Source organism: Lagopus leucura, unplaced genomic scaffold, assembly GCF_019238085.1.
Source record: "Lagopus leucura isolate 7727_CA_CO unplaced genomic scaffold, USGS_WTPT01 Super-Scaffold_810, whole genome shotgun sequence".
NCBI classification, from domain to species: domain Eukaryota; kingdom Metazoa; phylum Chordata; class Aves; order Galliformes; family Phasianidae; genus Lagopus; species Lagopus leucura.
Window position 1 is genome coordinate 14183852 of NW_024962261.1, and position 25796 is coordinate 14209647.

Consider the following 25796-nt stretch of genomic DNA (forward strand, 5'->3'; position numbering starts at 1 on the left):
CTGCAACCACCAAAGTCACAGCAGGAGGAGCTTGAGCTGGTGACCGGTCACTACCAGATTTCCACAGGTCTCCGTTTTGGGAATAGTTCTCTTTAATATTTTCAGAACTTGAAAGTATACTATGTTAGTTTACAGATAATACTAAATTGTGAGAAGTTGTTGACTCCCGCAAGGGTAAAGAGGATTGCAGACGTCTTGACAAATTAAAGGGCTAGGTAATTAGCAATTGCATGACATTTGAGAGCAAGTGCAAGGCTCTGAAACTGGGACAGGTCAATCCTGGCTATACATGTACTGACTAGATGAAGAGAGGCTGGAGAGCAGCCATGCAGAAAGAGATCTTGGGTGTTCTGTCTGACTGCAAGTTGAACATGAGCCAGCAGCATACCATGGCAGCCCAAATGACCAACCATACCCTGGGGTGAACTAGGCCCAGGACTGCCTGCAGGCAAGAGGAGATTTCCTACTCTGTTCTGTAAACACAGAATAGGGAGCTCTCAGAAATATTATGTCAATTTTGGGTGGTCCTGCTTCAAGCCAAGAGTTGGATGCAGTGATCACTGTGGGTTCCTTCCAGGATATTCTGTGCTTCTATGATTCTGTGATCATTTTTTCCCTGTCCTGCTGAGGAGGGGGAGTGCCAGAACGGTGTGTTGAAAACTCAGAGACAAGCCAAGGTTAATCCTCCTCAGTTGGGCAGCTTAGATATTTCTTCATCTCTCAAAAAGCTCCATTTATTTCTATTTGTGGGGGAACAAAATTCAGGCCATGATCTGCTTGGAACTTTTTATTTATTTACCTTTCCCTGGGGATCCTGAGAAGGACTTGTGAAACTAGCTCAGAGTGTAGCTGTATTAACTGTACCCAGTCCTAAAAGACAAGAGACTGAGTATGTGTTGACTCTCATAAAATTTTACATTCCTTATATGGCAATTCTAATTTCAGGTTTTTAATTTTTAAAATAAGATTCTTTTACCATTGAACATCATCCCCACTTGCAAAAGTAAACTTCAAGATACATTACTTTAAAGCTTAAAAATAATTACTTGTGTTTATTTTCATCTCCTTCTTTTCTTTTTTTAATATGAGGCCAGCACTGCAGCTGCCCACCCACACTCAATCATCCAGTAGTTGCTTTAACGCCAGCACAAAATATCAAACTTCCCAGGAAAAAAGTTATGCATAGTTTTGCAGCGAGACTCAAGCCCTCAGTCAATTCCACATGTTGACCTGAGCGTGAGGACAGGAAATGAACAAGTTGGTCAAAATATTTCAACTTTCTCATTCTGAAAGGAAGAGCCTTCCCAGTATTTTACATAAACATTACTATTATTCAGCCTAACTCCAGTGCCAGTTCAGTAATTGGTAAATAGCGCATTTTGTTGTAACATGCTCCAGTGCATGTGCTGGTATCCAATCTACTTGCTAAAAGAAAGAAATGGCAAACAATATGCTATTTTTACACAGTCCCTGTTGCTTTTCCTGTTTTTAATTCTTGATACTATAGCCATCCTCTCTCTCGAAGATAGCATATGGGACAGAAAGACTCTTTTGCATGTCCTTGAAAACAGGCAGGCTCTCATGGATACTCTAAGGAGCAGCGAGGAGCTGCTGGAATTCAGTATATCCCTAGTGGTTGGAGTTAGGAAACCAACACTTGTGGGCTATTCAAGCTTGCTGTGTCAGAAGAGTCCTGCTGCTGCTGCAACATATCTCAGCACAGAAACATCAGCCAGCATTCTTCGTAGTTGACAGTCTGAAAATGTTTTCCCTCTTGTAATGCTCTTTGTGCCCTAACATTCCCATTCAGAAACAGTCTTCTTCATCCTATGTACTTTAACAAGTAAGTCACCAAATGGTGATATTCCCAAACCTTTTTTTTTTTTGCTGGTGGGGGGAGGAAGGGGAGAGGGAGAGCATAGGGTGAAAAATTATTTACATTTCTGCTTGCCTTTTTGACATTTCTTTTATTCTCATTCTCAATGGTAGAACATCTACATTAGTCTTAAACAGTACCAGATTTTGTAAAGCAAAATAAGTCAAACTCGTAAATCTAGTATCAAAATTGAGCATGTGATTTAACTCTTAAGCACTGCGAAAAGCATTTGGCAGAAGCTTTTGTAATGGCCACAATCCATTACAGGATAACACTGTCTCATTATTTTTATTATTTGAAGAGTGCACTGAACCATGGTATTAAAATAAACTATTAAAAAGTATTTAAAGCATACTATTAACAAGTACATAAGTAATCACTCTTAAACAGACGATGCAAAATTTGTTTAAATAATCTTTTTTTTTAATTTTGTAAAGAAGGGCATGAGAATATATGATTAAGAATTTGTTTTTAATCTGCAATATTTTAGACCCAGGAAATAATAATCTCTGGCAGACACTAGTAAGAGTAAAGAGGCTATTTTTATATTTTTATATTGTTAGTCAATATGTGTAACGTAGAACACAAATCATTCTTCTTATGCTTGTATGGGAACTGTTGAGTCACGGCCTGAACCTCTGATTGATCACCTGAGGCAAGCAATGAGTCAGCTGCGGCTGCGGGAGCACGGGTGAAGGCAATCCAGTGTGAGCACAAGGGGTGGAGCCCCTCATTTAAGACCTCATTTAAGAGCTGACTGCCACTAAGGAAGGATCTCTTTCTGGAGGTTGTTCCTCCTGTAGTCTTTTTCTCTGAGCCAGGATGTGGGCAAGCTTTCCATTCATTTCTGGTTATCTTGCTCTAACGCGATAATCTTTCCAGCCTAACTTCCCTGTATAGTTATTGATTATACACCTGTATACTCGTTGATTATACAATCCTACATGAGTGATTTTTTTTTTCCCATTAAGTGTGGACACTGTCTACTTTTAATCTGTTGCCAAATGTTTCACAACAGTTTGGTCTGTCTTCATACTTTGATTCTCTAAAGAGTCAGTTCAACACATGAAAGAGTATGGACTAGCAGGCTCAGTAGTGATCTTTGTATAAATTCTTTAATTTCAGCTTTGTTTGGAGGGTTTTCTTCTGTTTCATCCCCTTTTGTTTTATGTTCCATTATAAAACTCCTCCATGTAAGATTTTTCTTCCAACCACTTCCAAGTCTATATTTTCTAAAGCAAATATTTGAAAGTATATATTAGATACATTTAAAAATATGTTGCTGGCATAGTTTGTCTGCATAGAATTAATAGCAGCTTCTGTCACTACACTTTTGTTATGTTTGATCTTTTTTACTTTGTATCATACATGTTCCTTTAGTTCTAAGAAAAGCTATCAGATTCAGCACTTATGTTCTAAAATTAAAATTTCATTTTTGTTTTTACAGGTTCTTTACTTGTATTTGATCTCAAGTGGTAGTAAATTACTAGTGAACTAAGGTAAGTGAGGAAAGGTACAATACATGTTTGAAAGAAAATATGAACTACATGAAATATTAATCTAGGTAACATATCAATATTGGTAATAATTTTTACTGCTTTTCACATAGTAGCTCATAGAAACTGTCCCTGAATAGCTTTTCATTAGGTTAATTAAAGTTTGATTTGACCAGATAAGATTCTCTCATATACTTCTTTGGTTAACAAGATATATGTTTGCTTGGAATTATCTAAAAAATAAAGAGGATCCGTAATGGTAGACGGATTAAAACCTTCATCCACTAATCTAAATTTTTGTTGTTTGAAAGTTCCAGTCATTTCCATTGTTTCCTGTAGGAGAGAGAGAGATTTATTATGTTTTGACTCACACTTTCACTTGTTTTTATAAGTCCTAATTGATACTGTTTGGTCTCATTTCTCTAGAAATCATTTTTCTCAGAACTTCTGTTCTGCTATGGACCAACACATGTTGATAGAGTGAAAAGAAGCTGCAGTCACTTGCAAGCAGCCAAGGGTTGTGAGAGTAGTGAGGCACTGGAACAAGTTGCCCAAAGAAGCTGTGGATGCTCCATCCCTGGATGTGTTCAAGGCCAGGCTGGATGGGGTCCTGGGCAGCCTGATCTGGTGGGTGGCAATTTTGCAGCAGGTTGGGACTGGATAAGGTTTGAGGTCTCTTCCAACCCAAGCTGTTCTGTGATTTTTTTTTTTTCCTCCCATCTGAAACCTTTGTCACAGACACCACTAAACTCTGCATTTCAAACTGAGCTTACGATTCACTACCAATCCTAGATTCAACTCCTCCATTGCCACTCTGATTAAATTACAGCTAAATCTCTGACCACAGTGCTCCTTTCATTGTTAAGCAATCTTGGAACGTTCCTAATTGACTTGTGAAATTTTAGTGCAATTGTTGCTTATCCCTTTGACCTGTCATCAACTCTCGATGCAACCATTAAAACTGCTCTTCATACTTTCCCATACTGCATGGACAACTGAGAGTATTTCTTTCTCAAGTTGTGCCAGGGAGATTTAGGCTGGACGTTAGGAAATACTACTTCTCCAAAAGAGTGGTGAAGTGCTCGAATGGGCTGCACAGGGAGGTGGTGGATTCATCAACCCTGGAGGAGTTCAGGGAAGGTTTAGACATTGTGTTGAGGGACATGGTGTAGTGAGAACTACCGCTGATAGACAGTTGAACTGGATAATCTTGTAGGTCTTTTCCAACCTTGGTGATTCTTTGATTCCAGCATCCTCTTTCCTCCTTCTTTCTTTTGAGCTCCACTTCATGACCTCTCTTCCTTTATCTTGTTTGTTGTGTCTCCTGCTTTACCTTTCTACTCTCTCATTTTCAATGAATAAAATGGATTTTAGGTTATTTTCTCCAGTTGAAATAGTTTCCAATTTAGTAATCCAAACCTCTTGTTTTCCCATGTGCATGCTTCTAATCTCCACAAATGCTTTTGTATGATGTCTCTTCTTACTGATTAATACATTTCCTCTTATTTTAAAATAATCTGCAAATTGCATTGCCTTTTTTATGTAACTCCTCCCCTAAAACTCCATTAATACAGTAAATAGGACCAGTTCTAAAATAAAATTATATGATATCTGAACATGCATTTTCTCATATTTCATTAGACTTCTCAGTGCTCAAATAGCATAGATGTTTGTATGCACAAAGCAGTCATCCAGCTTACCTGGACTCTTAGAAAAAGAGGACAGGCATAACCTGGGAGATATGTCACTACTTGTTTATACAATTGCTCCAGGTTGATTGCTTTATTCTGCTTTAAAATAAGAGAGGCCATTCCAGCTCTTCCTTCATGGCCTAGAGAAAAGGAAGTGAGATGAAAACATTACAAAAAAAGAAATAATGGTGGACTGACAATTACATATAGTATTCTGAGTTTCACTAAAACAGTAGGATTACACTTCGATTTTATACAGTATTTCACTCTTTGGAGATCAATCAGGTGATGAGTTAAGCAACAAATTCACTCTTCTCTCAAAAAAAGACTGCACGTGTGCTCCCCTGGATTAATGAATTGAATGCTCTTTCACATTCAGCCTTTCCCTCTTGCCACTGTGTCCTCTCAAAACTGTGGATCTTAAAGTTGTCAACAGAGAGAAAGATTAACAGCCTTGATCCATGTGAGTGGAAAGGCAGTAGGTCTATGAGAGAGAAAAATGGGTAAAACAAAAGAGAAATAAAACTCAACAATGAAAGAAACCCTTCACATTTTAGCTACTGTTTGAGTAGCAACAGCTAACCCTTTTTCTCCTGTTTATCTTCCCCCGCGCCCCCCCCCCCCCCAGTGCTACAGTTTCTGTGAGGGAATTTATTTGTGCCCTGTAAACTGGCTCAGCTATTTCTTCATACAGATAAGAATCAGAAGGTAAATGCTGTGCATGAAATGAGGAGCTCTCATTCTTTTAATTCTGATTTTCAGTCAGTACTCTTCAATATGAGTTTTCTTGTGGCTTTAAACTAGTGGCAAGTAGCACCCTTCTCGCATTTTAAGCTTATAATTTTGTAGGGGTTTGACCTTGGGCAAGGGCTAAATATCCACTTCTCTCACTCACTCCCCTCTCCCACATGACAGGATAAACTGAAAGAAGGTGAGAAGACTCATGCACCAAGATAATGGCAGTTTAGCAGGGAAAGAAAAAGGCGTATGCACAAGCAAAGCAAAAAAGCAGAATGCATTTGCTGCTTCCCACTGGTAGGCAAAAGTCCAGCTAAGCAGTGCTGAGTTACCAACGCTGCTTCAGCCACAAAGGCAAAACACAGCACCACACAAGTTGCTAGGGAGAAATTCATTTCCCTGTCAGCAAGACCTGCTATACAGTTTTAAAAGCCTTTAGCATTAATGGGAATCAGGCCCAAATAACCTTATGAAAATTAACAAAAAAAACCTGAAAAGAAGGTAGTTGCTTTTAAGTAATTTCTTTTTTTTCCTGTTTATTCCTTGTAATGACCTTGGCTTTCTAACATTCCTGTCCGTAAAGAGTTTATAAGCCTTAGTTAAAATCTAAATAAAATAGAATATATTCATACACTTTTCTTTAAAGCTATGTTAACTCTTACCTTGCTGACATTATTTTATTCTGACACATGAAAATGTGGATTTTCCATGACTGTCAATATAATAAAGCTTGAAACTTTAGCTTATGCAGCTATCACAACTTCATGAAAGATAATTTTTCAAAAGTACATATTATATGCACATAAAAATGTACTGCCTCATTCAGAAACAGTTGGCATCTTCATTATCTACGTACACACTCTAGCTACATACTAAAAAGATGAGTCAATTAGAAATGACCCATGGGTTTATAACATGAAATAAAAGAGTTACAAAGGTTAACAACTAAACACAGAGGATGGAAAAAATAAAGCTGAAGCTTCTTTTACCTGGTACTGATACGCCATACACATTTGCTTCTTGTATGAAATCCATCATAACAATGACATCAGAAACTTCCGTTGTTGCAACATTCTCTCCTTTCCATCTAAAATGTGGAAAACAAAATATTTTTGTCCTTTGGAGATATATAGGCATATCTTTAAAAAGATTCCATTCATTTTAGATTATTAATAGCTCATATTTGTTCTTGCTCGTCATCTTGGTACATTGATCTTATTACCAGTGCTAGTAATTAAAGTGTTACTAGATATTATCCATCACTATGAAGTACAATGCTTGTTTATCATAACCTGATGATTTAAAAATTTTTATGTATATCCAAATATATCAGATGAGACCACAGCTTAGTATTTCATGCATTTTTATCTGTTTCTGTATCCAGTTCTCCTTGCCAGCAGCAAAATTACCATTGGTAAGTATGATCACTGAAGGATTGTTCAAAGACCTGTAATTCCTACAAAACTGGAGATGAATTATCCAGCTCAGTAGGAGCACTTTTTGCAAAATGAAGCCCCTATTATCCTTCTCAAGATCATTACATTCTGCATCAACGTACTTCTAAACTGACCACTTCTAGCTGAAAGCAAATAGATCACTATTATTCTAACCTACATGTCTGTTTTTTAATGAAGATATGTAAAAAGAAATATTGATTATACCTGAAGGTATCTCCAATCCTGTCCCAAAAATACAGGAAATTTTCATGATCTTGAACCATTAGGTCTCCAGTATTAAAATAAAGATCACCCTTCTTAAATACCTCACTGAGTAACTTCTTTTCTGTGTGTCTCTTATTGCCAGCATAGCCAAAGAAGGGGTTCTTTGCATTCACTTGGGAAATGAGAAGACCAGCCTCACCTATACAAAGAAGTGGAAACAAATGTAAACTTAAAATACACAAATCCTATACATTGCATTGCTGTTAATTTGCTACGCAGCACTTTACAAAACCAGGAACCAAGTTTAGCAGGGTTCAGTATTTAAGCCCAAATTATAAAAGCTTAATAATAAAAAATAAAACCTGTTGCCACTGCTTTGCAATTCACGTCACCTCTGTGCACATAGTGATCATAAACACACAGAGCAATATTGTCTATTCAAATTTCTGTTATATATTTCTTCTTATTGAGTAAACAGTTCTCATCCATCAATTCTGAGTTCACTAGTACATTTTTTTATCATCTCAAAGTGCACAGAGCAAATAGTATTTCCTTCTTCCTACACCTTAATGTATTTCTAGTGATAAGCCTCAACTTTAACAGCTCCCTAATCAGTTAAAAAGCCAGTGTATCTAAAAGAGCAGCTGTTTGACCAAAGCAGTAAATCCTTAGTTAGGCTCAGAACTTCAGAATTTCTGAGAAAAAACTCTGAAGACTTTTTAGTAATGTGATAAACATCACTGCTTTCGTTTTTTTGAGTAAAATATAGGAGTTTAAATATAATTCTTCTTCCTCAAAAATTAAGGAGATATACGGTTAGGATATCTTGGTATGCATGTCACACTTTGAAAATGGGTATAATCAAGGGATACTACTTTTCTGATAAGCATTTTGAAGACAGTTATAATCAAGCAATGTATTTGATAAAACATATAAAGGAGCACTTAATCAAAAGCACTTAATGTCTCTCCAAAAAGCACTTCATCTAATTCACCAGTCTTTCTCATAGATCTCCCAGGCAATCACCTCAGTATGCTAACTTCTTTTAAAAAAGACACATTTCCTTCATTTAGAGACCATATCACACTGTCATTTTTCCACACTGCTCTTCTGTGAATATATCCAAAGATTTCCTAAATTCTTTCAGTGTCAGCACTGCAGTGCTTAATAAAGTCTGTCTTACATCAAAATTCGTATTGCTTTTGTTAGAATTGAAGATTAATAGTTTATGTTGGTATCATACAGTATCCCAATAGTAAGGTCTCTTAAAAAAAAAGATCCTGGAAGTGTTTGCATTACCATTGTAATACATTGTAATACATACTTACCTCTCTTAACTTTCTCACACCAACCATGCTTATTTCTAATTGGTTCATCTTTCTGGAAATCATACTTGATTAAATCAAATGGAAAAAAAAGCTGAAAAAGGGAAAAAAAGGTCGTTTTTCATCTACACAGTGACATCTAGTGGCAGCAGATATAAGCAAGAAAACTTTCAGTCTTGCTCATCTCGGAGTAGAACAGTTTCATCTGAAACTGAAAATATTCTGTCTGTAAATTTACACAGTTTCCTGGAGATAACTGACACACAAACATTTTTGTGATCGTGTAACTTTCAAAATCCCTTGGTGAAGATACAGAATTGTATTGTTCATTTTCTTATAAATGAATTGTGGGACCCACATATCAGTAGTACAAGGATCAGAGTAGTAGAAGCATACATTAAATTTGAACTGTCATCTTTAGCTGATATAAAATGGCTTCTTGGGGTATTCTGGTGTCTAAAACAACAGGGAATGCACATTTTTAACTGCTGATCAAAAGAACGAGGTTATAGTGTGCAAAATCAAGTCATGATCCAGAAATCAGACACTTTTTCAATAAAGCCAAGGGGATTTTTTTTAATCTAATACTTTACTGTAGCTCTTAAATTCTTGAATTTGATAAATGCTACACAATTTAACTTAATTTCAAGATAACCACTTTATTCTTGATAAGTAGAATGGGTGGTATTCTTCTTAAGTAGAAGATATTTCTCTTGGAGTCTTTTCTTTGCATTTCTGCAAATACATGCAGTACATTAAATTGCTGTACTGTTTCACTTCTTTTTTGCATTGATATTTACTAGTTCAATAGGTTTCATAAGACAAAACAAATGCATTGAATAATGTGAATAAGAATGAAATAGTGTGATATGTTATTCTGATATTTGTGCTTAATTAGAACAGCAGCACGCCCTGCTCATGTTCATTTTCATCTATTTGCTCCTTCAGAGATCAAAATATATGTCAGTATCTGTATTAGACTGTTTGATGCATTATTTTATGTTGTTTTAACTGCTCAGAAGCTAGTTAGTACTTGAGGTCATCTAAATGACCACTGAGATTTACTATTTATGCTACTGGATACATCTTCTACTACTTCCAACTCTAGAGTATTAACTACACCTATTTCAGTTAGACTGTTGAAATAAATCATGCAAATACACAATTGAAAAGAGAAAACAGCACATATTAGACATTAGATATTCAAAATGAAAGTATCAGCCAAAATATTTTCTACTCAAACCGCTGTCTCTGTGCATTAAACTTTCTTTTCATATTAAATCGTAGAAAATGAAGGCACCAGAGCAAAGCATTTAGTCTGGTTACTGGCCTACTTTTCTTTTATCTCATTTAAAATTTACTGGAAAACAGCCTGAACCACTGAAGCACTACAATATTATTTTCACAGAATACTGCAGCACTCATGATTTTAATCTGTATTTTATTCTCCAGAACACTATGCAAATGGATCAACCAAAAATCAACACTGATCTCACTGAAACATAAGATGATTTAAACTGCAACATCAGTGTCTCTTACAGTGCCACTTTTTTTGAAAATAGTTTTGAAATTCCCACCGTTTCAATCTGCAGTCAATGAAAAAAAGAACGCACCAAAAACTCATTACAATACTTGATAAGTGAAAGCAGAAGCAATACTTTTTTTAGCTATTCTGTCTTTCCCATCCACTGGTCAGTGAAATTCCAGGAACAGATGTCAAACTTTTGCCTGTGAATAAAGTTTTCCAGGATGTTAAGACATGGTTAAACATGGCTTTGTTTTTAAACTAGGAGTGATCTCTTCTGCCATATTGTTCTATAGCTATGTGGAAAAAATCATAATACTAATTCAGCACTGCTGTTTCACATAAGATGCTTTAACAGTTGGAACAATTTCTGATTTGTTATCAACTGCTCTTTTCCAATAAATATGACTTAAGTGTATCTCAACTTACAGATGATTATCATCCAAACAATTTTGAGTAAGAAATTTAGAATCATACAGTAAGTCCTTAAAATACATTTATAAATAAAATTGGAATAATCTTTCAGGGTTGTCATGGATTATTTTTAGTTTTTATTATAAGCTTCACTGGATTTCATCAGTTCCATTCCCATTGCATATTCTCTGCTGTCACATAAAATATATTTCAGAGCAAGATATAGATTTACATACATATTTGATAGATACTGAGAGTACAGCTTTTTCCCATAACCAATTTCTATATATACACGTGTCATAATACATTAAAACTTTTAATGTCATAATAACATCAATCAGAAACATTAGCTACATAGAGAAGTATATCAAGTGTAAACTTCAGTCATTTATTGCTTGTATAATCATCTATACACTATCTTCTCTGCAAAAAATTTCAAGATGGTATCAAAATTCCAATCATCTAAAATGCTAGCCAGAGTTTTCCACTATTCTGTTCACTGAGTCTGTGTTTACATTATGAATATCCATATTTAGGGATTTATTTATATACTGTGTAACACTTTCAAGTAATCCCTCATATAAAGAGTATAGTGTGAAAATAACCAAGTGGAACAAGAGCATTGCCTTAAGTTAGCATTTCATACACAATGGCTTCTTAGGTATCTGGCAATTGCAATGCCATTCACCTATTTTTATGCATTAATTTGTGTCTTCAAAATTATTTAGGAAAATAAATGTATAGAACCCCAATATTTATCAATACGACTTCCAATCACAACCAGCACTTGTCAGGTACTGACAGAAGACTTACTTTCCTCACTTGGAGTGCTCAATTTGTCTTTTATAGCTGTATCCTTTGCATTTCACCTTCAGAAACTGCCATGTTGTCGTTGGGTACAACAGAAATAAAACGTCTATTTAGTTTTTCTCCATTAAAAATATTATACCTGGAATCTACCTGTCATTATTCCAGCTACACGTTTGATATATGTATGGATGGACTTTTATACTGTATTTAGTTCATCTCCATGCCAGTGCAAAGTGTACATTTCTTCCTTTAATCTATCACATAATCACACAAATCTCTTTTCCCCTTTTTCAAACTTCTTTCTATTCCCAGGTAAATACTTGTATTCGAAATTCCCAGAATACTTGTTTAAGGTTATTTCTTCATATCATCCCACGTCAAAATAAGATTTCAAATGTTGTTGTACTATTTATTTGCGGAAACAAGATAATTTAGTAACCAGATAGGTGGGTTTTCCTTGCACTATTCTTTGCTTTCCAGTAGGAGGCAATCTCCCTTTCCAACTTCAGACCGCTCAAGAGTCAGAGAGCCAGAAATAAAGCTGCTCTCCCTTGTGTGTCAGTAGATATTTAATAAATGTCATGCAAAATAAGAAAAACAAAAGTAACAGCTACACTTCAGAATGTGTTTTCTAATAAGGTGAAACCTGTAAGACATATTTAAAAACAACAAAGGCCTGAAATAAGTGAGTACTAACTTATGTCATTACAATATAGAATGAGTTTGTCACAATACTTGATTGCAAAGTAATCAAAAACACATACAGAAATAAACAAACTTAAGAATTTAAGTATGAAAATTTAAAACGTATATCTTATGCTGTTTTCATCATTGTGTCTCTCTCTCTGCATCTCCTTGGCTTTTCTACAACTGCACTATACATGAAACTTTGCTCATATCAACATTGCTCTGCTTCAGCATAGGGGTGAACTAGCTGCTCCCGCTAACTAGTGAGTGTCACAAAGAAGACTGAAGAAGCTGTTCCAGAAAGACTGCATAGGAAACAAGAGCAAAGCCCCAGCAGTTAATGTATTAGAAAACTGATAATTTGACACATCTAATTATTATACTGAAAAAAATAAAAGGGTCGTGTGCCATTTTGTTCTGCTAGCAGAAAATCTTTGATAGAGATTGGGTACATTATGTAACTACAAATGCTCTAGATCAAAGCACACTGGTTATGAAATGATGCCTGATGCTGCTTTGGAGAAGCCTTTGAGAACTTCTCAATTTGGAAGATAATCTTGGCTGATCTGTTACCATGTAATAGGGGTCATATAAGTTACCCAACAATCTAGCTAAACATACCATGTCCACATAACTGAAGTGAGGTTGTCTCTGCATTGAATCTGGTTTTCAGCAACAACCTTAAGTCTTCTCAAACTCTACAGATACGGAATGCCAAATTAATATACACTGGTGGAAGAACTGGCAGCCAGTGTACCTCAGATCCCATGGAGAACAGTAATAGCTAAAAACTGAGCCTGTGACAACAATGTGCTTTAGTTACTTACAACAGAAGCTACAGAAATAACTGAAGACTTACTATGGACTCACTTTTAGGGAAAAGAGGGTATTGAAAAAGATAGAATGTACTCCGATGTCAGGTCAAGCCAAATGTAATGAATGGCTTTTTATAATTCAAAAAATCTCTTATTATCTTTCCATATACATACTGAGTAAGTAAGCAAACAATCCCTAATTATCTTAGCAGATTATGTTGATGTTTCTATAGACTGCACCAGTTCTAACTTGGAGCAGTGCACAAAGTAATGTAAAGGTATCTAGTGGAATCAAGTATTGCATTTATTTATTTTTAATTGCAGTTTCAAAAGGTATTTTTCGCTTAATACGCAGCAATTGTCTTAAATTTTAAGAGTGATCCTTAAAGAGGAACAAGTAGCATGCTTCATGTGCAAAAAAAAAAAAAAAAGCCCAAAAAAATAATTTTCCTTTTGGAAAACAAAAGGCAAATTTTTTTAATTTATTAAATGCTACTACAAAAAAATGCTAAAAAAAAAAAAAAAAAAAAAAAACAACAAACAAACAAACAAACAAAAAACAACCAAACACACTAGTTGATTAAAAATACAGAAAATGAAGTCAATAATTAGGTAATTTCAAGTCTGATCTTCTCTATGATGAAACCTACATATGGTATTTCCAGGAGATTGACTTCTGACTAAATTGTCTCTAAAATTCTGAGAACAAATTTACTGAGGTTTTGAACAAATGTAAAATTTTGTAAGAACTTTTTTTTTTTAAATAGGTTTACGAGTAATCACAACACATGGTTTAGTGTCCTCTGAAAAAAAAATGTAACATTAGCTCTAAGGTTCCTAATTCAGCTGCTGCTCCTTACATTCCAGATCCCTGATTCCCTGTAGTGACCTGTATCTTTCTAAAGATACCTATTAGCACTTGATGTCCACTGTGTATACTACAGACTATCAGTAATACATAACACAGAAAATCAGCAAAGTCTGATTTAGTTCCTGAGCTCTCAGTGGCTCCTGAAAAACTCAGCAGCTCCTGCCGTCTCTCTTTTAATGTTTCCTCGTTTCTCCCTGCAAAGTCTAATGAAACACCAGCAGATGGGCTCCTATCCCTGAAACAAAGATACAGTCTACACCTTGAACTATGAGGTAGTCTATGTGATGCTGTACTGAAAATGTGGACCCTGGAACATATAAGCTGTAAACAAACCCATTTGTCTTCATCTTAAGCCACCTCACACAGATAGGTTTCCAAAAAGTGTTATTACTTCTCTGTGAAAACAGATTGGACTTGACATTTTCCTATCAGCTTTCTTCACAAGCACAAAAATCACTTAAAATATGAGGATTTGGATACACAGAATTTGTTACTTCTGCAAATTCTAGGCGATGTGTATAATCTTGTTATTTCAGAAGTACAAATTTGCATAAATAGCAATATAATATTAAATATCTAGTCTCCCTGCTAGAAAGCTGTACTAAGTAATCTTCCATGTTAATATCTAAAGTTTGAGACCCATATTATTTACTGACCTCTGCAATCATTTCAAAAATAGTATTAATAGGATCCAAAGGGTGAAACCCATGAATTTCTTGGTGAAATACTTTAAGGTATGTGTAAGAACGTACAAGTTGTAAACTGACCCTTTTCATAATTCTTCATTTACTTTTATACATCAAGAAGAAGACAGTCTGTATGATACAAATAACATCTACTGTTTCTCAAGAGATATGACTTTGCCGAAACTACAGAAATGCAAGAGATGGACTTGCAAATACAAAAGATGCCATAAGTACTGGACAAAAAAAATTTCTATGTTAAGTAATCTAGAACAAAATAAATACAGAAGACATGGTAGACAGCAGGCATGGAATTTTTATATTACTGTAACTGGTACTTTCTGTGTATTTACATAATATTTATATATATGGAATATATATTCTTTGAAATTTCAGAATAAGGAAGCAAATTACATGAAGTACAGTTTGAGTTATATATAATTATATGCAGGTATAAAATATCTCTTCAAGTTATTTATGCATTACTTTATTATTTACCAATTCTCATTTATGCCAAATATCCACAGAGTAATATATAATATAAGTATACTCTTTGTGTTTACTTCACAGATGCTATGTTTATAAGTACTAAAAGAAATCTAACTTCCATTTTTGCCCTTTAATGTAGTAGAGACCTGATCCTTATATTCAGAATCTACTAAAAATTCTCCTAAGAATGGCAAGGCATTCATGAGTTCTGTGGACTCTAAAACTTCCAGAGTTACTGCTAAAAACGTAACTGGGTTGAGTGCTAAGCATGATCAGTGATACTTTGACAGCCAAGATTTTACAGACTGCCAATTAATCTTGCAATAACAAAGAATGTTTACCTTATACCTCAAGTCCCATGTCCTGTGGTCAAACCGATAAATACACTGACTTTCAGCACTCCATTTTACAAAGTATAATGTAAGTAGTCACCTTATAAAAGAAATTGGTGCGTCCAACAGATCCAATTTTTCCTGTGTGGTTCATGAAACAAATGTTTCCTTCAGTGGCGCCATAAAACTCACAGATCTTAATAGCACCAAATCTGTCTAAGAATTCTCTCCATACATCATTTCTTACTCCATTTCCAACTGCTAGTCTGACTTTGTGATTTTTCTCTCCATCTTTCTGTAAATTAAAAAAAAAAAATTAAATTAAACCAGAATATTTTGATAACTACATCTGATTGTTGCACATATGTAAAGAAAGCTGGCATAACTAACCTGTAGCTACAAGTTAGAAAACTCAAAAAACAATAAACTTTTTTTTGTCTTGTTGAACATGTAAATGATTGCCTGCATAACAGCTACACTAATTTATATAAGTGATTACATATTGTCTCCATCTGTCTTCAAGCAGAGCAAAATTAGAAAACTGGGAAAATTATAGGCGGGCATTGTTTCTGGTAAGTAATTAAAGTTAGCAGAGATTAATAGTAACTTTCTTGTGTTTTCAGACTGATTAAAAGAAACAATCAGATCCCATACACTTGTAATACCTGTTTCTTCCCACACACTACGTATGAGTCATTTTCCATATTTTTTTAATATTAAGACTTGCAAGGTTTTGTTCAACATTACTTGCTATATCAATATAGGCTATATACATAGTGATCTTGAATCTTTACTGTTGTCAACTCTCATGTTTTATTACAAGAAGCAGTATAGTATGTGTTCAGCCAGCTCAGTGAGACTAATTTTATACTTTCCCAAACCGTATGACTGCATGGAACACTTAAAATGCAGTCAGATTTAAGCTGAAATGCCAGAAAGCAAAAGACCCAAAATGTGGGTTGCTTTTATTTCACCTATTTTAAAACAAGACTCCCTTTTTAATCAGTGCAAGTGGTAATACAGAATACCACACAAATGAGACAATACAAAATAAATACAGGTACCATTCTTTTACCATATATCTTTAGAATTCTGTATCACTGCAGTATTCCAACACCATCTGTATGTATCTCTGTATGTGTATACTTATGCGTATGAATGCAATCTATATACATATATAAACATACATGCACACATATTCTCTTTCCTTTATATGCATATATCTATAAATATGTGTGTACACACGTATATGTCCCTATTTTCTTTCCTATTCCAGTCTGTCCTCCCAGCTCTAGTCCAGGATAAATTAGGTAGGTCTTCAGAATGAAAATCCATTTTAGCACCTTTACTCTGGCATAAAAGCAAAAATAAAAAATAGAACAAAACATTACTGGGAAGAGATCTGGTCAGCTGACTCTATGTGTTCTGCATGTTGAAAACAGGAAAGTTTCTACTGAGTATATAGACAAGACTTTCTCAGAAGCTCATTGATGACTGCAATTCGAGTAGTTTTTCACAAAAGTAGTAAATTCTCATTTCTGTCACAAAAACTGACGCACAGTAACATTTCAGGTTCACCACCTAAATCCTGAAAACAAATCAAGTTTTTCTCTGTTCCCTCAAAATCAGTAACTTGGAAAATTCATCATCCCGTTTCAGAGATTTTCTTCAGCACTTCAGGAAGGAATTAATACATTTCACTAAATGCAGACAGCTCTTGGCAGATTACAGTCAAAGATATTATTCTGCTATACTACCCCAAAACTACATCACTCACAAGCCTCCTCCAGTTACTATTCTTTGGGTTTTTAAACATCAACTCAATTCTTCCATTTCTTCTTCCTCCCCTTCCACCTCTCTTCTACCTTTATGACTTGATAAAAAGTAATTTCTGATTGCATATACACAAATTTCACCTACTTTCTGCGAAATCATTACCAAGTGTTGTATAACACTGCACAACAAAACCATCCATGAACGTGACCTGTAATAAATTGTCTAAAACAGGCCTAATTTTGTAATTTGTAATTTGTTTTTTCTACTTTGTATGCAGTACCACAAAGCAGTTGTATAGATCTTCGTATATCTGAAGTAATAAAGTATGTTCCACATTCAAAGGTCAACAAAGGTTAATACTGTCAAGGAACTATATATATATATGTATATATATATAAAATTATATGTAATTATATATAATAATTTTATTATTTTTCTTGTTTTAAAGAAAGTGTTTTAGTTTTACTTCGAACACAGTCTAGAAAGCTTTTTATTTCCCCCATAATATCATCTGCCATCTTTGGAACATTCCAGTCACCTTAACTTAAAGCTTTTCAAAATGAGATATTTTCCTTAGAGTTTCAGTGCTAATCTGAAATTAATTTATGATTAACCAAACTGCAGTTACTCCTCACTAGCAGCACCAAATTATTCAATGTACTGCCTCTCAAAGAATATGAAAAATCACACAATAGATTATGTTCATCCAAAACGAACAGAAAAGACAAATAAGTATGTATTTATACACACTAATTTAGTGGGTCATTCATCAGTTTGGGAAAATCCTAATCTTCTAAAGCCACATTAATAAAAAAGGTGAATTAGAGTCTGTATTTACATTTCAGATTAATAAAAGCATGTTGACATTTTGCTGAAAAGACAGGCTAGGATGAGGGAGAAAATAACATACACTGCTTATATTTTTTTTCAAAAGGACAAGTACATCATCATTTGCAAGCATAGCTATTTCAATTCTTTGAGTTCTTCATGTTAATTTGGCCAGTTTCTATCACTGCAGTACAAGAAACATAAAAAAAGGATCACTGAATTTCCCAAGTTGGAAGAGACCCAAAAGGACCATCAAGTCCAACTTCTGCCTCCTCAAAAGAACATTCAACATTCTACTCTACATCTGGAAGCATTGTCCAAACGATTCTAGGACTGCAGCCAGTTTGGTTGCACTGGGAGCCTGTTCCAGTGCCTTTTCCTAACACACAACCTAGCCCCTCTCCCCGCGCCGACACAGCTTCATGCCATTCCTTCAGGTCCTGGTCAGCCCTATATTGTGCTTGCAACTTATTTTAGGAAGTATTCTCTTACACACTAAGCCTTTCACAAAAACACGGAGAAGGTGTCTTGAGTCACCTAAAACTCACTGTAGAAATCAAGCTTTCTTAAAATAAGGAATAATAATTCAATTAACATTCACAGGAAGATAAATTTTCTACTAGACTGCATTCATGCATCTGCAATATTTGTGATTTATGAAGACCATCACAGTTATAACTATCTGTTGATGAAGATTCCCAACAGGTTCTGCAGGTCTTTCTGGGAAAAAAAAAGGATTAAAACTAGCCTATGCTTTAGCGGTCCATCACCTACAGGACTGGAAACTATAAGTACATGAACAGTAAAGAAAATAGATTTAGCCATTATAACACTTACTTCATGATTAAATCTATAAATATTCATTTACTGTCCAGCTTTTGGCCAAACTGTAAATACTGCAGGCGCACATATATTCCATAGGCACCACAGCAGAATATTCAAGCAGTAAATAAAATACAGTAAGTAAAAAAAAAAAAATAAGGAAGGAAGGAAGGAAAAGGAATGACAGTTCCAAGATATTCTAGAAACATAGTTAAACGATGCACAATTAGGGTATTCTATACAAATGGAAATCTGAATAAATATGCAGGAACAAACTATGGCACTAAATAATTGTATTTTGAATTTCTACCACATTTGAATGGCATTTCATCAACTAGCTTTACATTACTATAGGACACAGAGGTATAAGATTAGGAAGGATTTCAAGGAGTCACCTAGTGCACATCTTTGCAGGGAGATAAACTCTGCAATCACAAACAACTGAACAAGCTGCAGCTAGTCAGCCAGATACAGTGCCACAGCTGGTAGGCAGTAATTGCATGCATCTTCCTGCTTCAGTATGGGGATTGGACTAGATGATCTTCCAAGATACCTTACAATCCCTAACATTCACTGATTCTGTGATTCTGATGAAGAAAGGGAATACCTAGTTAGCAGTTCCTACACTAAAAACTAAATTTCCTCAACTCATTTAGCAAGAGCCTTGCCCTGGCTAGCTGTCACAGATCAGTTCCAATAGTACGTGTCCTATGATAATTTCATCATGCTTTGTGTTTCTGAATGTGACTAATAGTTCTTGATAGGTTATTGCAAAAATAGTATTTGTGATATAATTTTAGAATATCAGAATGTTAGAACACTTTCTCAAGTTTTGAAGTTATTTATCTTCTTGCACTGTGATTTGATTGAGTAATTCTGAAACAACCCATACTCATTTATTTCTAAAGTAAAGGTGAAAATATTTTAATGCTTTTCTGAAGCACTACCAAGATACCATTGTTTTTACCTTACATCCAAAATTTCCTTTGGTGCATTCAGTCAAGATCTTTGAACCATATACAAAATAGTTGCATACATTTTAAATGAACTTCTTTACAAACTGTTTCTCCATTTTGACTGCTTGTTTCATTTGTACAGCGATTAACTGACAAGTCAAGATCTGCCTTGTTATATTAAATATCACATAGCTAGGATTCTTCATCTGCCAGTCTTTTCCTCAAGTGTTCTTTATAAACTATGTCAACTGTTTACATAACTAAGTTGCTGATTAAAAAAAAGAACTTTAAAGGGCCATCAACAGCTTATTAGTTGAGTGTGGGAAGGACTCATGACTGCAGCTATATAAAAGCATACCTAGCAAATGCATTAGAAAAATCCAAGAAGAAAGGTTCATTGTCCTACTTTTATCGTTTGTACAGCAGGAGAAGCTAACTTGGAGATAAGCAAAGGCAGCCTAAAATGTTTCCTGTACTATGTGCTCAATTAAACTGTATGCAGTATAGGGCCTAGGAAATGAAAAAATCTGTTAAATATATAATATAGATAGAACACTAGAACTTGCAGAATGTACATTCACTGGGTATCTGTTGAACCATTAGCCCTGTTAAAAAGAGACGATCAAATGAGAGTTATTCTACTGCCATTAGACTTACGTACGTACTAAATTCTTCAAGATATATGCTTACATTCACTTCACAGTAATACCTCATTATAAACTGCTATGGGATTTTTTAGTAACATACATAACCACAACTATAAAATACAGCTTTTGAACAGAGGCACCAGAAGGAATTCTAGGAAGAGGATACATGCATTCGCTTCAGGAATTTGCTGTCTGCTATTTAGTTTAGCTCAGTCTCATGCTTTCATTAATTAATACATTGATATTCAGTAAAGGTATGTCCAACATGTGGCCCACGGGCTGCATGTGGCCCTGCACAGCTAGCAATGCAGCTCCAATTGATTGTAAATTTGCAACGTTAATATGTGGTTTTTAACAGTAGTTTAGGGACAGAGACAACTACAGCTCAGTGCCCCATCCAGTCTGACCTTGAATGTCTCCAGGAATGGGGCAACCACCATCTCTTCTGGGCAACCTGTTACAATGTTTCAGTACCCTTATCATATAAATCTTTTTTGTTTTATATCCCATCTAAATCTCCCATCTTTTAGTTTGAAAGCATTTCCCCTTATCCTGCTGTAACAGACCCTGATAGAGTCTGTCCTCTTCTTTCTTCTAGTCCCCCTTTATATACCGAAAAACCACTCTCAGGTCTTCCAGGGCCCTTTTCTCCTTCAGGATGAGAAGCCCAAGCTCTCAGTCTGTCTTCATAGGACAGTTCAAAGCAGAGGGCAGGCTCACCTTCCTCAACCTACTGGCCACATTTCTTTTGATGCAGCCCAGGATACAGGTGGCTTTCTGGGCTGTCAGGGCATTAGGTATTCCACCGTTGCAGCAGAACATGAGTGCAGTTACTGCATACCAGCTGTGGCACTGTATCTGGCTGATTAGCTGCAGCTCATTCAGCTGTTAGAGGTCGCAGAGTTTATCTCCCAGCAAAGGTGTGCACTAGGTCACTCCTTGAAATCCCATCCCATCCAGCCTCATAACTCTATGTAATTAGTTGATGAAATGCCATTCAAAGTACTTCGTGCTTGTGAAGACATGAATTTTTTGTTATAAGCAGATATACAGTTTCTCTTATTTACCTAATAAGCTCCAGCTTATGTTATTTTGTAAAATAAATTAATAAATTTACATGTTTACTGTGGAAGAAATATCCAGAATTCTACTGTAGTGCTGACAAATTTTGTACTTTTCACTATCTCAAAAGCTCTCAAAAAGTAGAAAATAATTCACAGTATGTTTTTAATTAGTTTTGCAACTCATATTTGATAATTTTTTCTGCTGTTCCAATCACGTAGGGCAATTTGAGAATCGGTTTCAAGATTGCATAAAAAATTACCCTTTTTTTTTGTATTTTTGCAACTCCATTTTCAGTCAACATATAAACACCACCTGCAAATTTTCAAATGGACTGCACACAGTTGCAACCAGATATTCAACTCAAATAAAATTTGATCATGCTTCTTCACTTTTCTTTTACTAAGACCTATTTTACTGGAGAAAAATTTGCCTTGCTTCATGCCTTATTCATGTCATCACTTTTTGGCAGTACATACATTTGTGTACAATTATTTTCTAGGATGAAACACAGGGAGTACAATTAGATCAAAAATCTCTGACAAACACCTTGGGAACTCACCAAGAGTTCTCAGCAATCCAGGCATCGACACATTAATTACAAAAAAACAAGGTCAAATATCCAACTAGTTTTATGGGTTTGTTGCCTTCTTTGATGTTTTAATAAAAATATATTTTCTAAAAGTTTTGTTACATGTACATATTCCTCTTCACTTGATGGCCCAGGCAAGCCAAAAGGCTGGCCACCATGATCTATTAGGTTTAAATTGGAGTTTTATTTCTTTAGCTCTTCTAAAGGAAATGTTTTCTTTAGCTGTACTTTTATTTCCTCAGAAAATATCTAACCAGGAAGAAAAGTCATTTCTGTCTGTGTTTCACACAGTAATACAGATTAGATCATTGTCTTTTTTGTGAAAGCCCCAGGAGTCCACGCGTCAAAATAAACTTCATAAAACTTCCCAAAGTCAATTCAGAGAATTAAAACATCTACAGAATCTCTGAAGTATACTGTGAATATGGAGCTTCCCTTTGTAAAACTGTGAATGTGATTTCTATCCTTTGCTATCATGATATCAGAAACATCATGGTCAGGAGAACTAAGAAAATGATTGTCCCCTTCTACTGATAAGACTACAGTCCAAATACTGTGTTTGGCTTTGGAGCCCTGGATACAAAGGACACTGAGTTTCTGTCAAATCTTCAGAGAAGAGCAACAAAGCTGGTGAAAAGAATAGAAAACAAGACAAATGAGGATTGCTGAAGGAACTGGGGCTGTTTAGACTGGAGAAGAGGGGGCTTCAGGGACACCTCACTGTTCTCTTACCTGAAAGGCTAAAGTGAGTTGGATGGTAGTCTCTTTTCTCAGGTAAAAAGCGAAAGGATGCAAAGAAATGGTCTCCAGTGGTACCAGAGAAGGCTGAATTTGGGTGTCAGTAAGAATTTTTTTCATGAAGACAGTTGTCAAGCACTGAAAAAGGCTGACTAGGGACTATGTGGAGCCTCCACCCCTCGAGATATTTAAGAGACATGTGAATGCAGCAAAAAGGGACAAAGTTTAGCAATGGGACTGAGTAACTCAGGTTGGTGGCTGAAGTGAAAGTTCTTTCCCACCCTAAATGATTCCAACATTTTCTGAATGACATCAATAGTGGAACCAAAAAAATGACTGTCTAAAGAAACAAGCTGTAAAGAAAGGAATTCAACAAAATACAGGACCTATTAAAGTCTCCACCAGTCTGGAGACACCATACTATAACCAGCAGCTGGTACCTCAGCTAGCCTTCAGTGCTCATCTGTGTGCTTCCTAAGGTGAACAGAACTACAGGAACAAAACAGAAGGCTTTCAACTTTACCCTTATTGGTGAGAACCAAAAACCAGACACACAGTCATCCTGTGGGCAGGTTCCAAGAGAAACAGGCCAGTACATTTAAACAGAAGGCAGTAGCCAAAAAGAACAGGGTTGTAACCTGTTTTTAAATCCTATTTTAAAATAATGCTGTTGTTGTAGCCATGACAGTTTAAAGCTATCACAAGGCAAAGTCTGTAATAATATACAGTTTATGTTTTATTAGATCAGTTGATGTAACCTTGAGGCAAAAAATAAAAGCCATCAAATACTCAGTCTGTCTCTAAGCTTCCTCATCCAAACATTCCATTTTCTCTATTAAGCTTTACTAACTTGTACAAATACTGGTTTCAGCCACTGTTAATACTAGTAAATAAATGACAACTTGGATTAAGAATGCTGCCTGCTTATGACATATGTAACTGCTCAAACATTTTCAAAAATACACGGGTTACTAGAAAAACAAAAACTTGCAAAATCTGACCCTCTGGTATTGTAAAACTGAAGTGATACAGAGTATTCAGAATATTCAGATAGAAGGTAGAGATATGGTTGTCTGTGATATATTACTGGTTTGGATATTTATTAAAATGTCTATGCTGAAAACCTACAAGTAGCTTCACAGATTTCCATTCCACAAGTTAATGATAAGAGTAAGAACAATTTCTAGTACTGAACATAAACTGAAGAAAACTGTAATTATATTAGGGAATAAAATGTAATATCAAGTAAATCTTGTGTTGTAGAGAATTGCTTTCTGACTATTTTTCCTCTTCTACCTGATTGATATCAGTTAAAATTGCTGCCTTCAAAAAAACTTGTGTCCAGGTAGATGACAGTGTTATCTAACCAACATAAGCACTTTTCTTACACCCTTTCTCACATCACTTGAATCAACAGCAAGGAACTAACTGACAACTGTTTGCTAAACCCAGTGGTGTCAGCTTCCTTGTCTTCCCCTTTTAAAATACTATTGTTCTAATGCAGCGGAATTTAAATAAAATAAACCCTTAAGCATCTTTTCTAAAGTCAATTCAGCACTTAATCCTATCCAAAGAAAACCTTGGCCAAACTGGTTGTAGAGATTGGCTTGCTTCAGCTTAACAAAACCGAGCCTGGAAGCTTATATACACAATCTTATACATCAGAGGTAATCCTAAGGTAATGCTACTGATGCCAAAGGATAACACTGACTCAATATCAAATGGAGATAAAATAGGACAGATACTTAAAAATTCTTATGAACAATAATTATTGAACTGTGAAACAGACTTTGAATACAAGTAGAAGTAAACTCTGGATTCTAACTCAGAGCTTACTAAGTTCATGCAGAGGACTGTAAATGAAATAATTCACGTTATAATGTACAACAGCATAAGACAACTAAAAAAGAGGACAAAATAATCCAGAAGACTGACTTCTAATGTGCATTGGTAAACTATTTCAAGCATGAAAGAAATGCTGTTACCATTCCTGTCTTTCCCAAAGCTTAGGCCTCACTATATTATTTAAATCATTATATCATTACTCTAAATCGGAAAGTGATTATTTCTGTTGACCCTCTCTCACCCCTGAGGAAAAAAATATCCATAGATTAATAGAAAAGTCCTTCTAAGACCTTTGCTAAAGATGAAACAGGGAGCTGTACTGAGTTAGATTTTGTTATTTGTTAGAGCACTGTAACTAGAGATGTTACGCAATATCAAGCAGCAAAACCAAATTATTAATGTGCTGAATATCCTTTTTCATAGGAGAAGCCATGCTAATATGTTAGACAAGTTTACAATTTCTATTATACTGGCTGTTATACTTTCTGTATGACCAAACAGGGCAGCAAAATAGTCGAGAAGAGAAAAGGCATGACAGTTACTTATTTAGGAACCCAGAAATCGCTGTAAGCATAACATAATGCAGGGCTGTTGTGCTTTTACTTAGAGAAAAAGGACTTTCTTTTCTAATGAATGGTCATTGAGTACAGCAGGTTACTAAACAAACTGGATGCAGAACGGGTTTCAGAAAAAATCTACAGCAATAAGACTTCAGGAGCACATGCAGATGTGAGAAGCAGATAGATCAAACAAGGACAGCTAAGATAAGAGTCTAGGAGCTACCACAAAGACTTGTCAGAATCACACAGAATCACAGAATCACAGAATCACCCGGGTTGGAAGGGACCCCAAGGATCATGTAGTTCCAACCCCCCTGCCTAGCAGGGCCACCAAACATACACATTCAGATCAGGTTGCCCAGGACCCCGTCCAACCTGGCCTTAAACACGTCCAAGGACGGGGCATCCACAACCTCCCTGGGCAGCCCGTTCCAGGGCCTAACCACTCTCCTAGTAAAGAACTTCCCCCTAACATCCAACCTAAATCTTCCCTCCTTCAACTTAAAACCATTTCCCCTAGTCCTGCTGTTATCAGCCCTTTTGAAGAGTTTACTCCC

At 35.5% G+C, this 25796-nt stretch overlaps 1 protein-coding gene across 1 annotated transcript in view; it reads right to left on the reverse strand.

Moving 5' to 3' along the window:
• Nucleotides 1-996: 996 nt before the first annotated feature.
• Nucleotides 997-25796, reverse strand: part of SLC27A6 (solute carrier family 27 member 6) — a 40710-nt gene continuing 15910 nt past the window's right edge. The window contains exons 5-10 of the mRNA XM_042866218.1: nucleotides 15514-15708; nucleotides 8791-8881; nucleotides 7463-7661; nucleotides 6791-6888; nucleotides 5073-5203; nucleotides 997-3705 (exon numbers count right to left, since the gene is read on the reverse strand). Of these exons, the coding sequence (XP_042722152.1) occupies nucleotides 3529-3705; nucleotides 5073-5203; nucleotides 6791-6888; nucleotides 7463-7661; nucleotides 8791-8881; nucleotides 15514-15708 (891 nt within the window). The 3' untranslated portion in view covers nucleotides 997-3528. The remainder of the gene's footprint in view (nucleotides 3706-5072; nucleotides 5204-6790; nucleotides 6889-7462; nucleotides 7662-8790; nucleotides 8882-15513; nucleotides 15709-25796) is intronic.